Consider the following 14605-nt stretch of genomic DNA (forward strand, 5'->3'; position numbering starts at 1 on the left):
GTCACCCACCCCAACAGGTGGGATTTTTTCTGTCTTTGTGCAGTTACTTGTGTATCTTGGGATGTGTTCCCAGCCCCAAATTATCTTGGCTTTTCTACTGTCTGTTACACTGGGAAGAGTGTTATAATTTAAATACTACTTAAATGTTGGAACAGAAATCTTAAGACTGCACATAACAGCAAGAAGCTTTGTTGGAGGGACATTTATTTACAGCCAAAGACACTAAAATCTTACAGAATCTAGATGGCCAAGGTCCCTCTTACCTAGAGAGAACAGACACTGAAAGGGAGCTTTAGCTGCATTTCTGTCATCACTCATATCAGGTTTAGGAACACACTACAGAGAAAGTAGTCCTCAATAATTGCACAGATCAAGGACTTTTACCCATATTCAGAAGTAAAGAGCTCAGTTGTTGTTGTACCATTGGCTGAGGTTTCATTTGCAAACTCCACACCACCTGGAGAACAGACTAAGCCATGTATTTCACAGTATAAATTACTCTGTTACACTGAAAACACACAACGTTTGTACTTCTCCCTGATCCGTCACCTAGATATACACATGAGGAATAGCCACATCTCTGAAGACTGATAAAATCCTCACTCTGCTGACAGTTACCTGCATATACCCAGTTTCAGCTGTTTTTACAGCTGTATCAACGAGACCTTCTCGACCAGCCATTGTGTGGAAAAAAAATTCAGTGGGAGTCAACCCAGAATAGAAGCTGTTCGCAACAAAGCCTTTTGCTGCGGGGAGCTGCAGGGAAGAGTGGGAAAAACACAGTTAAAAGGCAATGTATGTTCTGTAGGTAACAGAAGGACATGGTGCATATCATCAAAATTCTTTCTGAAAGTTAGCCAATACCTCCACCACCAACACAGGATAATGACCTCAGCTCTGCTTAGCTCTCAAGTTCCATATTTGTATTTTAGATCTGAATAAAGGTTTCAGAAACCCTTTCCTAGTTCTTCCAAACTAGCTTACCAGAGTTTCTCCTTCCCCCTTGTCACATTTCCAGCTATTCCTTCCCAACACTACACCAACACTTCCATTAAACTTGAAGAAATAGAAACTGCAATTAACAATGTTCATTTTGCTATAGTAGTGCAAAGGTATTTGCTGAAGACTAAGGAAGCTAAGAAAAATACAACTGGAGATATGTATGCAATATAATTTTTTTGAATGGTTTGCCTTCACCCCTGAGGAAAGTTCTTGCCAAGGAAATTTACGCAAGCATCCCTTCAAGTCAAAAACCACTTTTTGTTTTTATTTAACAACAGGTAATGCTTTCTAAATCAGACGAAAAGCTAGAGCTACATTTTATCTTCCCATCTAAACCACTGTTTCTTTTTCTACTTATCCAGTATGTTAGAGAACTCAGAAGTTGAAATTTAGTCATTTAGTCACATATGCAAGTGTCACAGCTACCATTTGACATTTAGCTAACACACAAACTAGACCATGGGCTCATACCTAGAACCTTTGCTAGTGTTCATTAGATTTCAAACAGCACTTTGAAAGAAATTAATCTTGAATTATATTAACAGGTGCATGAGAGTCATTACTGCTGCACATAGGACCAAAACATGAAACACTGAGTAACCCATGGTACCTATCCTGGTGGAAAATGAGAAAAACCAGAATGATTTGTCTGGCATGTCTCACCTGTTTATAAAGACACCAACATATATTCAGCAGTTTTCCTGGAAAGTACTAGTGCAGTCAAACATAACACCAGTGAGAAATTTTAACAAATTATTTTTAGGACTCTCAAGAGAACTAAAAAAGTATCATCACCTCACTCTAATTTTACTAAATTAGAAAGGTCAAAGCAAGGCTTAGATGTAAAAAGTCAAGCTAACTAGACATCCCCTGAACACTGTTGTTAACTCCCAAATCACACAAAACATTCTATATTGACCATATATGATCCTTTTCCTTCAGCATATCATAACAACATGTTTCACCACGCATTCTCCTCAAAATGACTTAATGAAACTTGTTTCGCTTTCCCTCAGTCTGTTGTAAACATCCAGAATTACCTTAGAATGCTTCTCAAAGTGAGGCAGGGACCTATTCTCAAACCCATCAGGAACACGAGACCCACTGATAGCCTGCTGCCCTACACAAGCAATCATCTGGGATATGTTAATGAAGGAGCCTGAAAAGACAGAAAGGAAAAGAAAGCCCTTCAGTCACAAATGAGCAATATACTGCTTCCCTGATGAGCTGTCTTCACTTCCATGAAGGTGAATTATTTAGCCTCCTAACTGCTCATTAAAACAGAACTCCAAGAGTTAGAGAAGCTTTTTTGTTACTCATCCTGTTCATTTCAACATTTATGCAAAGGGTGGCACTTAAGTCTATGATACAGCCAACAATTTTTCATTTTCTTTTCCTTTGGGTCATAGACATTCACACCATTATTTGGCTCCTGTCCTTATATTATCCTGGGCTGTATTATGGATTGTGTTTTACACAGCCCATGATCCTAACCTACATATTTAGCTTCACAATTTCTTCAATAAACATACTTCAACAATATTTCTCATAAAGGGTTCAGTGTCTACCAGGACTCCTAGAACAAACTGAGTCCCAGAGAATTAAGTCACTAACTCAGAAATTTTATTTGCTGAATATGTTTGCAAACAATGCCTCCCTGTCATCCCCACAAAAATTAGACATAATATATTCTTCATCTTAGATTTCAGTGTTTCTTCAGAACACAACATGCCACTGTGAAGCATTCCACAAATTATTAGACAGCTAAAAAAGGCAAAAGTGATTTCTTCAAATTCTTAAAGGAAACAAATGAAAGCTCACACAAGAATTTGAGAGACCTTATAGCACCCTCCAGTACCTAAAGAGACACTACAAGAAAGACAGAGAGGGACTTGACACAAGAGCATGTAGTGACAGAACAGGAGGAATGACTTTAAACTGTCAGAGGCAGGTTTAGATTAGACATCAGGAAGAAACTCTTTATTACAAGGGTGGTGAGGTACTGGAACAGGTTGCTCAGAGAAGCTGTGGCTGCCCCATCCCAGTCTGGTAGAAGGTGTCTCAAGCCATGGCAGGGGGGTTGGAACTAGACGATCTTCAAAGTCCCTTGCAAATAATTCCATGATTTTATGAAATGTTAGTTCCAATTCTGAATGTATCATTTACTGTTGATTTTTCTATGTGATATAAATACTTGAAGCAGAAACACAACGGAAAACTTTTTATGGATTAATTAAGTCATAAGAACATCTCTAGTTCCAGCAAGATGTTTTGCAACTTGTACTAAAAATCCAGACACAAGAATATCAGAACATCAGCTTGACTTTAACTAACTATACCCAACCTGTACTTACTGAACCATTTAAAACAGCTATGACATGAATTTGCACAACTGACAGTATAAAACAAGCTAGAAAGATGGAACACGGAAGTTTCACGTAAGTGAAGGAGTGAGCAATCTACATGCCAAGTTCAGCTGTCCCTACCTTTAGAACCACAGAGAGCCATGATCAGGGGACTGTTGCTCTTATCCAGTTCTCTGAGACAGGCACTGCCAGCATGATCTCTGATAACAGACAGTTCTTTAAGGATTAAGGCCTGAAATACAGTATTTCAGAGGTTCAGAATTTGCTAAAAAACACTTACACAAACAGAACTCTATCAGTCCCAGCAACACCTTCAGTAGTCAAAAGAATTCAAAATACAGTAAAGACAAAGAAACCCACTTGTTGCTTCAGGTAAAACAATTTTAAATTTCAGCTTGCCTAACTTCCAGTTTGCTGAAGAAAATGTCTTTTTTGGGATAAGACAGAGGTATCCAAGAACATGACTATCTCTTATCAGCATCAAAAACATCAGCTAAATTGAGCATTGCAGTAAGCTCTAAGTCACACTGTGCTGCATGGAAGATAACCATGAAAATGTAATCAACCCCATTCCAATTACCTGTGTAATTGTATCCTCTTGTATCGCCCCAATACACCCTGGAGGATTTCATTTGGTCTGTGTTTAGCTAACATTTTTAGATGCTTACAAACATCTTAAGTCTGTACAGATTCAGCTCAAGTTACATGCCTAGGGACTGTATTTGGTTGTATTTTTAGGTTTCAGAAGACAGTTGTAGACTTTGCAATATACAAGAATATACTTGTGAAGCCTCTACTCCAAATGGATAGTGAATTTAATTAAAAATTTTACCTCTAGTGTCTCTTCTGCAGTACAACCAGGCTGCTGCTGTAGCTTGCCAGTGTTGAGAGCTTCAATATACTCATCACATTTCTTATAGCCAGCATTCAGGAGCTCATACTTAGCTTTTAGCAGGCCCTGCCCAGGGGTTACATCACCAATTCCAATCGAAAAGCCACGATTAGCTATTATTAAAAAGAAAATAAATTTTGATAGTTCTATCTCATATAGAGAAAACAAATTAAGCCCAGGAAATATTATTGGGAACTTTCAATTTTGCCTTCCATCATGTGACCATCACAAGCACTGCATAACCACAATAAGTTGTTTCACTGTCTCCCAGCTTCAAAACAAGCTTATTTTTTTAAAAGTACAGCATGTCATATTTGAAGCAAAAGTCTTGCTTGCTCTCTGTTTCTGCACTCAAGTACTATTTTGCAAGGAAATGTACTTACAAAGATAGACTGGAGCAAGTCTGGCCAGACGTGACATGGCATCTGCAGCTTCCACCTGGCCCCAGTCTCTCAGCAAGATGTAGAAGATGTTGTTCTTGGATCCTGACCCCAGTGTTCCTTTGTCCATACTGCCACTCATTAACTCACTGTTTTGAATTGTGACATCTAGAAATGAAAAGGCAAAAAGAATTCACCAGTTTTCTAAAGCATTCACTACCCACTAGTAATCACTTACGGAGATAATTTTTAAATGAAAGCTCTGTCCATGCTCAATATTTTCAATGTGAATTTAGGTATCATCTTCTTGAACCACAAGTCACTGCTGTATTCCTTATTACATCAAATCAACACATAATCCAGGTTCACTTGAGAGTTTTGAGAATTTGCACTGAACTTTCTGAAGAGAATTACTATGTCTGCAGAAATGCATTTTTTCAGAGAACTGAATACAGCCAACAACAAAATCTAGAAATTTTTGACATCATGTGCTCCTGTTAAACTAAGAAAATGGACTCTTTCCATATTTTCAAAAATTAGCAGACTGTGAAATAAAGATGATGTCTTATGTTCACAGGAGTGTGAGCAGGATTGCTTTGTGGCCTTTTGTCCTACAATATTTAGAGGCTGAAAAAAATTGTTCCACCATGCTTACAACCAATTTCATAGCACAGAGTGTTCCTTTCATCTACAGAAATCACTCAGTCATCTGTAGAGAGGACTTGAGTGCTAACTGGGATATTCTTTCTTGAGGCAACATTGCATGACAGAACTAGTGTAAATCAACGGTTCCTCAACTTGTGACCAGCAAGGAACCAGCCTAAGCCTGCCTGCTCAAGTTCCTTTCCAACAGTCACCAATATTAAATTAATTCTAAGAAAAGTCTTGCTCATATCCTATAGCCTTTTCAACCATGGTGCTTTGCATTCCATCTGCCACTGACATCCCTAACTGGAAGAACATGGATGGTTTGATATTCTAGGGATTCATCTTCCCTGTGCATTCTAACTCATTACAGTGTCTGACTTCTAATCCCTTCATTAGTACCCTTCATCAAGAGACTAAATTTCTCCATTTGCCCTCTGAACAATCACTTCCTAAGCTTTGCTTTCCTCTCTCTCACGTTCAAACAGTAAGTTAGCATCATGACAAACTGAGCATCATACAAAAGACACTTTAATTTATGAAAACAAACTTCAGCTCTCAAGAAAAACTGCAATATTTTATTTTTCATTTCAAGAATACTTATGTAAAATACTGCTTCAATGCCTACAGTGAGCTCAATAATTTCTATGATTTCTTTGAAGACTTCCAAAACATGGCTTTACAAATGTCACTCACAAGAATCATTGTAACACAGGTCCTCCCCTTTTCCACAATACTGTTTGCCCTTTGTTCGTAGGTTGGCTTTTACAGGACAATCATCACTGGGTTTGAGAATGAGGCTGAAAACCTGTTTTCCTGTCCAGAGCGTTACAGGCTGAGAGAAACAGGAGAAGAATTAAAATTACAAGTTTATGCTACAACTACAGAAAAAGAGCAAGCAAAAATTTAATTGTAAAATTGCTTTATATATGGAACATGTCTACAGAGAATCATTCTTGTAGAAATGCATAGTAGCATTCCTTTGAAAAACATCCTCTTTCATAGATTTAAAGCCCCAGGTGCAGAATGGTTATCCTTTACAACAGGGTATGTGCATGCACTCAGATAAGTGTGCACTACTGCTCCCTCTTACTGTCATGTTCCTCTTTCTGACTAGAAAAGGCAAAAAACCTCAAAGATGCTGCTGTCGTTTCATTTCTCAAACAGGTTGCAACATTCATAATTATTTCTTTATGAAGTACCTTTGATTTACATCTTTAGGACTTTAAAGATTCATGTAACATCACCATGGAGAACACCATCAAGAACACACAATAAAGAAAGTCTTAGTAACATGAAAAAAATAGTTTGACACACCTTCAGAATTGCTGGGGGTGGAAGACGAACTTTGATCTTTTCATCCTTGCCAACCAGGATAGAAGCAATAATTTGACAGGCTTTGGCTCGATCAAAAAAGGTATCTTTCAATGTAAGAAGATAAGCACCTGGAATGAAAAAAGTATTATGACAGACTAAATTTAGATTCAGTTTAAAAGCCATTGCATATTCAGCATCAATTATTTCATTCCAATACTAAGCAGCTACTTACTATGCAAAACAACAATAGTTTAGACAGCTTTAGTTGTTAATTCTTTCCAGAATTCTGTTTTAATTGCTTCACACTAAATGTCTGAAAATTAGGAACAGTCTATTTCTATAACCTACTCTCTTGCTCTAGATTCTATTTCATAAGCGAAATAAGGCCTTGGCATTTATTTTTTTACACTTTCGTCCTTATGTTCATTGAATATTTCTCAAAGAATTAAAGACATTGAAGGCACATATTGTAGGTTAAAGCTAATAGTTATTGAGTGAAATCAACTCCTCTACCATTATCATAAGCAGTTTATATTGTCTACTGAAGGCAAACAAAGATCTCAAATGTTCATTTGCAGAAAAACACAGCAAAATACACTCAAAGGTAGTAATAACTACAGCTACAAAGGTAGACAGTATCAGAAATTACTCTGAGGGCATCATTATATTTCAGGAAAACAAGAGCCTTATTTAATAATGTCACTTTAACTTGTGATAGGATAAAGTTTTTAATTAAGATAGAAAAATTCTGAAAAAGGGAAGTGATTCTGAAGGAACAACTGTTAGATCACACAGCTTTGAAATAAGCTCATACAGACCTGTAAGGAAATCTTGAATAGCAGCAATAAGAGGCTCTCCATTTCTTGGTGTTACCAAATTTGCTTTAGTCTGCATGACACAAAAAGATACCATGCATTTGAAGACACTGATATTCCACTGTCTATTCAAAATGGAACCTACCGTTTAAGACATTTATTTTATGGTGAAATGGTCAAAGCTTATTCTCAATTGAACTACAGCTTTCTGCATAAAGATGGAAAAAATAACCCAGAAGTTTCAGTTCACTTCCATCCATGCACATCTACTGATAGCTAAGGAATAGTCTGAGAAAAGTTACTGAAAATTGCATATTCTGTTTCTAAAGCAGAAGTGGCAAACAACTTGATGTGTTTTGGTAGGACAGGCTAGCTTTGAGAAAAGGGGAAAGGACAAGAGGTGTTACATTCACTACAGGGATCAACTGGAGTACTGCAAGTTGTGTAATCCTTCCTGATGGGTAATAATCAAGCCACCTCTAGCTCCATGATCTTATGTTTTACTCAAACTACTGTTCCAGTTAATCACCCTCACCCATGGAGCAGTTTTGCCTGAACCCATTCCCACACAGACCTAAAACACACACTGGGGGTGTTTTTTTTAAAGCTCAAAAGTCAGTTCAGTGAGCTCCAACAGGCTGCAGCTAACAATTCTATGGGTACATCTGAAGTAGGAGTAGCATTCAGTAACCCTAAAGGAGCAGTGGATCGGTAAATCCTCAGCTTGGTGCTACTGACTCGCATCACAGATCAAAGCTTGCAACCATTAGATCCTTATTTATCTACCCTTCCTTCCCCCTATTTAACCCTGTCCTGTGACACTCCCTCCTGCTTTCTCTGGGAAGCTGCATTCTCCAGTACAAGCCTGGTATCACCGCCTCATTTCCAGCTGGTCCATCTATCTGCAATTCCCAGGCTGTCAGACCAGAAGCAAATGATGGATCTGCTGGTAACTGGGCCACCCTGGCAGCAATCTCTAAGGACAGTCAGGCAGAATCACCCTGATGACATCTACCTACACTGCACTTTCCCCAGATGTTAAACCTAAGGCTATTAGATTACCAGGGTGTATCAGTCCTAATTTATTCTGAAATCCTTTTTGCAGAGTTTTCAGGCAGCTTCAAAGTTGTAAGTTATCCACACCCAGTAATCTTGATACTATTTCAGATTTCACATCCAAGTTAAGAACTAAAGGGCTCAGCCCATCTGTCACCAGCAAAATTCCAACATGAGCATTTTATATACCCACCCCCATTAAAACAAGTGCTTCTGCTTTTGCTTCTTCTGTCTGAGGAAGGTGAAGGTTCATCTCATCTCCATCAAAATCTGCATTGTATGGTGTACAGACACATTCATTGAACCTGAATGTCCTATGAGGTTTTACTCTAGCCTGGAAAAGGAAAAAAAAAATGATTCACACACAGTCAAGCATAGCTAAAAAAAAGCCATGCTCAAGTGTTTCCTTTTTATATTAGAAGCATGAGTCAAAATTCCCAATTATAGGATTTAACTCAACAGGAACTGACAGAAATTGTATTCACATTATATTATAGACATGTAGCTAATAATTTTCATTATGACATATTTATAAAAAGCACAGAAGACAACATGCTTTGTAGAGACCAACTCCACAAAATGAAATGCTCACACAAGAAGAGATAGCAAGGTCAATTATGGCTCTTGGCAGAAGTGTGCACACAGCATCCTGCCTGGGTACACAACAATTCCCATGCACAGGCACAACTGCACTGCATTCATCCTTGCTCCACACACGGTTTCAGCAGGAGCTTTTATTTTTGCTTGTGTAAGGCAGAAACACCATAAAGGCCAAGTGCCTGATATCGCAGGCTGCACTATCTGTGCCAGCCTGTGTGCACTCACAATGTGAGCCATGATGCTCAGCTTGTGCAGAGAGGGCTGCCGGTTGAACAGGACAATGTCACCGTCTATCAGATGTCGCTCCACAATGTCACCAAACTTCAGCTCCTGGGCCATCTTCTCTCGGTTCCCGTATTTCAAAAATCTTCATAGGAAGAGATAATAATGCAGTCAGAAGATACACAGACACTAAACAGAAAGACAGCTAAAAATTAATTCTGTGTTTATAATGCTAACTTTTCCATTAAATGCTGGAGTATTTGTATTACAATAACTAGAAAATGAAACTGGTGTGGACTGAACATCAGTCACTGCTATTTTAAGCAATGAATGCATTTTAACATCAGTCAACAAAGCTACAGTGATTAGAACATAAGTCCATTTGTAAATACACAGAATTTATTTCAATTGTATCAGAGTATAGGATGTTTCACTCATGTATTACCCCTTCTTCCTACCCATAAACTGACTTTAGATTAGCTCTCACATGAAAACAGCCAGTATGACTTGCCCAAAACCAACTGTTCACCTGTGTCTGTACTACACCCTCCATTTCAACTAAGACAGACCCAGTCACAAAGGAATATAAATCTAACTGCAGTTCAACATCATCAGCATCATGTGCACTTTAGTTTAAATGCAAGAGACTATTTTAAAAAATCGTACACTACACCTGAGAACATAAAGAAAATTCTTTTTCTACTGCCCTTTATGAAAGATTCTAAAAATAAATTTTAATCCCTGCAGATATAACTGCCTTCACATACCAACAAGAACAAGTTGATGGGGAGAAATAAAAAGTGAATTAATACAGATACCTTTTCATTTGAGTGTGCCTTTGCTGTATGAAGTTTGCTCCAGGATGAACATCAGGACCATTACAGACAAGTTTCCTCATAAAATTAATATTTGCTTTGTTGACCTGTTGCATAAAGACTTCAATCATAAACAAGCAGAACATGTTTCAGGATCTTGTTTTTACCGGTGGCTTTTGTGTTCTCAAATTTTAGGCTCAATTGACAATCTCCTTACACAGCCTCCAGCTGCTGAGGGAACTTGCAGGAAGGGAGGAGGAAAACATCAGCCTATCTTAGAGCAGAGTATCAGAGGGAAATTAAATAAAAAATCTGTGAGGGAAACTTAGAAATAAAAGTACCCAATCACTCCTTTATACAAATCTATGAATGAATTGAAAAAAATAAGAAGCAAAACTCTTAGCTCTAGAGATGTCACTCCTTACACCACATCTTGTCAGCACTTGCCTACATCCAAGACTACAGATCTTTATTTACCAGCAGCAAGAGAACTGGCAAAGCATCAATGAATAGCATTTCAAACACAATGCAGTACATTCACTCCCTTTTAGAGTGAGTAAAGAGACATCACTGAGGTCTGACTTAGAAAAAGTTTTTGAGTCCTACACTACTTACCTTTTCAGGAAAGGTCAATATTTTAGCAACATGAATAGGCACTGCTACTTCATCTATTCTTAAGTTAGGATCAGGTGAAATGACTGTTCTGCCAGAAAAATCCACTCTCTTTCCAGACAGATTGCCTCTAAACCGACCTAAAAAACCAGTTACAACTCTTTAAATAAAAACAGTTTTCAAAATGTTATGTGTTAAGACAGTACATTAGAACATCTTTTAAGGTACAGCACTGAAGTGCAACACAGCAGTAGCAGAATAGCAAAGATCTGTGGTTCAATTATAAAAAAAATAATTAAAAGCAATTTTTTAGACAAACCTTGCTTTCCCTTAAGTCTCTGAACAAAACCTCTGGTCCATTTTTTAGGTGCCATGTTGAGGGGTATGCCAGAGAGCTCACTATTAATGTACAGGGCACACTGCAGTTGAAGAAAATCCCAATCTTCCATAATCATCTGCGTTTTGGCTCCTGATATCCTATGCTAAACAAAAGTGTCATCCAATTCAGAAAATAAATATAACTATTATATTATATAATATAACTATTATATAACTATAATATATATTAAACTAGCCAAGAATTTTTCTGTAGGAGTACAACTCTTCCTTTGCAAATAACATCATGAAACTTCCATCAATTGGAATGAAAAACAGAAAATAACTTTCTAAGATGATGCATTACTATAGCATAAGGCACATGACAAGGGAACCCAGCAAAAAAAAAAATATTTCGACTAATATGGGCTTTGAACAAATGCTCACAAAATTAGGAATTTCTTTAAATTACATTTTTCCCAATCCACTTAAGCTAATACAACTTAATTGACAGGAAAATCAGTAGTTAACAGTTTCTCAATCATGGAAGAGCTAGTAGTCAATTCATTTTGTCTGCCTGACAAAGGAACAGCACAAGACTGTAAGCACTAAACCCACTTGCTATATTCAATCCCACACAAATCTTTCTGAAGGCAACAGTCTCAGAGGGCAAAGGCTGACTCACCTTTTTTATCACATCATTGAGGAAAATGATCTCTGTCAGTTTCATTGTCAAATCGTCCTCATTGGTGCCAGACTTCAAATCACTCACAACAGAGGGTCTGATACACAGCGGAGGCACCAGGAGTCGTGTGAGGATCAAATCTGAAGGTTTACCTGCTTGTGGGTTCATTAGAAGTAGAGGGATGTCTTCCACTGGGATTCTTTTGAAGAGGTTCAATACTACCAAAGGATTTAAGTTTTCCTACAAAATCCATTGGAAAAATGGGGAGAAGAAGCCATCGTGTCAAGTTTCAATGCTTCCCTCCTCCCTTTCTTTTATTGATGTTCAGAAATAGCCTTTTTCAAAGGCAAATAGAGAACTATTCATGTAAACAAATCTATGTTTTGGCTTATTTATTCTGAACCAATGCTTTTAACATCTCAGATATTAACTTGCTATATATTCTTTCCTTCCATTTTTTCCCTATATATGCGTGTTTATGTCCTATCATGTTGCTCTTTTGTCTCAGGAGTTAATGGAGAGTATTTCATTGTCAATAGAGAAAGTAACTCAATTAACATCCTAACAAACTTAAAGTACGTTGTATTCATTTTATTTGTAAAAAATCACATTATTACAGTACTGCCTAGATATTTTTCAAAACTTAATTTCTCTCCTCTTAGTACAGCTACTGCTGCGTTCACTACTTTTTCTATCCAAGTATGTACCTGGAGATCTTTCTAGATTACTAAGAGCAGAAGAAAACAAAACTGCATACAATGAAAAGCTAATGAAACAAAAAGTTAGCAAATTAAGTCTCCTCTTTCTTTCCCAACATTAAGAACTTCCGAAGAAAAAAATGTGTGCATTGGAATTAATACTGGAGTTACAGTGAACCTATATATACATGCAAACTCTATATGGATCTGTTTCTTCTTCCTGGTCTAGATTATAGAAGCACAACACACTAAGAACATCCCTTTCTTTACAGGCAGGTAATGGTGTACCAGAACATGCTAATATACTAAATTACTCACTTTAGCAAAGTTAACATTATTGTACTGGATACAAACATTCTTCATGAATCTTTTGATATACAAAATTCTTGGATCACCACAAGACTTTAGCTGATACACTGTAAACCTTTAAGGAGTTTTATTCCATGCACAAAAAATAGCAAAAAATGTAGGTTATAATAAAATTCACCTGAGCTCTGCCCAGTAAGGGTTCTACTTCTTTGTTATATTCAATGGCAGTTTCAAAAGACTGGAGAAAAGTAGATACTATTGGATCTACAACTTTCTTATTTGTCTTGTACTTTTCATGTATTATCTTCAACAAACCACACTTCTTCACAGTTCCTGCAAGGAATTAAATATGGATTGTCTTGGGATTTTATTTCAAAATAACAAAAACACAACACACCACCAAAACTTAAGTTACAGTTCCAAAACAAGTTAAACCTTCAGTGAACATAAGAACAAAATAAAACTTTATCAGCTTTATTAACCAGACAACAACACAGAACAACAAAAGGACAATCAAGTTATACCTTTTTATATGGATGGTTTGGTGTACCTCCATGATGGTGCAGCCTCTGAGGCTGAACGTAGGTGGTTTATCCTACACCTTTAATTCAGCTTCACCTCATTCACAGGAGATATTTCTAAAGTAGAAGTTCTCACACTAAAAACAGGACTAAGAAGTGCCATTTATGTATCTTACCACTATCTTCTGAAGTAATTTTAGAAGTGAATTCTCAGAAAAATCTGATATTTTCATGTCATGCAGGTAACATTATTCATGAAACTGTCACAGACTAGGCCAAATGCTCTGTTCTGCTCTCTTCTGCTTTTTACAGAAGCATCCTGACCTATCATGTAACTTTTCTAAATGGTTACTGTTTATGCCCCCTATGTGCAGACTGGGCACGTATGATAAAGCAGCTCTCTTTTTACTGAGTTGTTGAACATTTCAACAGAGAACCCATAATTTTCATGAAGTTTTAAGTTAGGGATTAACTATCTACTATGAATCTGTAATACACCAAGTCCTTACACAGCAATAACACATGATCAGTAGATAAAAAAAAAGGACATATTTTTAAAACCAGATACAAACTCTTACAAAAATGATCTGCCCTGAAGAAGGAATAATCTTAAAAAAGATAATCTAATTCAATTATGAAAAATGATGCTCACTCAAAATTACAAATGCTATCAATGCTTCTATGTGAATGTACTGATCACTGCCAATAGCTCCCAGTATTTTTAAAAACACATTAAAAAGGTTTTTTTTTTTGTCATTATTCAAGTATCAAATATTAGTTACTTCCACGAAACATGAAATAACACAAGCAACTAGAAAAATGTCTGTATCCACACAAATGAGAAGTGAACAAACAAACATGTGTCTGGCCCTAAAAATGCAATTACCTGTTTTTTTAAGAAAGGCCAGAGAGAATACGCATTAGCTGTGCAATGAACAAGCACATTTATAATTTGGATGCTACCACAGCCATCAAGGTGAAAACCATCAGAGCAGATAACTTCACAAACTGCCTGTGTCAATACTCACCATTAAAGGCCCCACAGTAAGGACAAGTGTTTTTCTTTCGGCACTTCTCTGACACTTTCTTTTTTAGCCCTCTCTTCTGAAGATATGTAAGGCCCGGTCGTTTTAGGTAATCTAAAAACTGCTTTTTTTCTTCCACTGACAGCATGATGTGGCAACAGGTTTTGCAGATCATCTTAAAGGTAAACATGTATAAACACAGTTGTTTGAGACACATTCAGAGATGTCACCTCTTGAACTATAGCTTAAGCTCTCCAACACAAAAGTGCAAATGCACAAAAGTGCATTTTTTTGAATGAGATACCACTGTCTTGACTGAAAGACCAAATC

The 14605-nt window shown here is 37.1% G+C and overlaps 1 protein-coding gene across 3 annotated transcripts in view; it reads right to left on the reverse strand.

Annotated features, from left to right (window-relative positions):
• POLR3A (RNA polymerase III subunit A) overlaps positions 1 to 14605 on the reverse strand; it is a 38135-nt gene that overhangs the window by 21391 nt on the left and 2139 nt on the right. For all 3 annotated transcript variants that reach the window (XM_053983464.1, XM_053983465.1, XM_053983463.1), the window contains exons 4-19: positions 14279 to 14450; positions 12908 to 13062; positions 11723 to 11962; positions 11042 to 11204; positions 10726 to 10862; positions 10114 to 10217; positions 9299 to 9440; positions 8667 to 8807; positions 7421 to 7490; positions 6603 to 6730; positions 5982 to 6120; positions 4644 to 4808; positions 4201 to 4373; positions 3489 to 3600; positions 2043 to 2161; positions 619 to 756 (exon numbers count right to left, since the gene is read on the reverse strand). In XM_053983464.1, coding sequence (XP_053839439.1) covers positions 619 to 756; positions 2043 to 2161; positions 3489 to 3600; positions 4201 to 4373; positions 4644 to 4808; positions 5982 to 6120; positions 6603 to 6730; positions 7421 to 7490; positions 8667 to 8807; positions 9299 to 9440; positions 10114 to 10217; positions 10726 to 10862; positions 11042 to 11204; positions 11723 to 11962; positions 12908 to 13062; positions 14279 to 14450 — 2298 coding nt within the window. The remainder of the gene's footprint in view (positions 1 to 618; positions 757 to 2042; positions 2162 to 3488; positions 3601 to 4200; positions 4374 to 4643; positions 4809 to 5981; positions 6121 to 6602; positions 6731 to 7420; positions 7491 to 8666; positions 8808 to 9298; positions 9441 to 10113; positions 10218 to 10725; positions 10863 to 11041; positions 11205 to 11722; positions 11963 to 12907; positions 13063 to 14278; positions 14451 to 14605) is intronic.

This window comes from Vidua macroura, chromosome 8 (assembly GCF_024509145.1).
Source record: "Vidua macroura isolate BioBank_ID:100142 chromosome 8, ASM2450914v1, whole genome shotgun sequence".
NCBI lineage: Eukaryota > Metazoa > Chordata > Aves > Passeriformes > Viduidae > Vidua > Vidua macroura.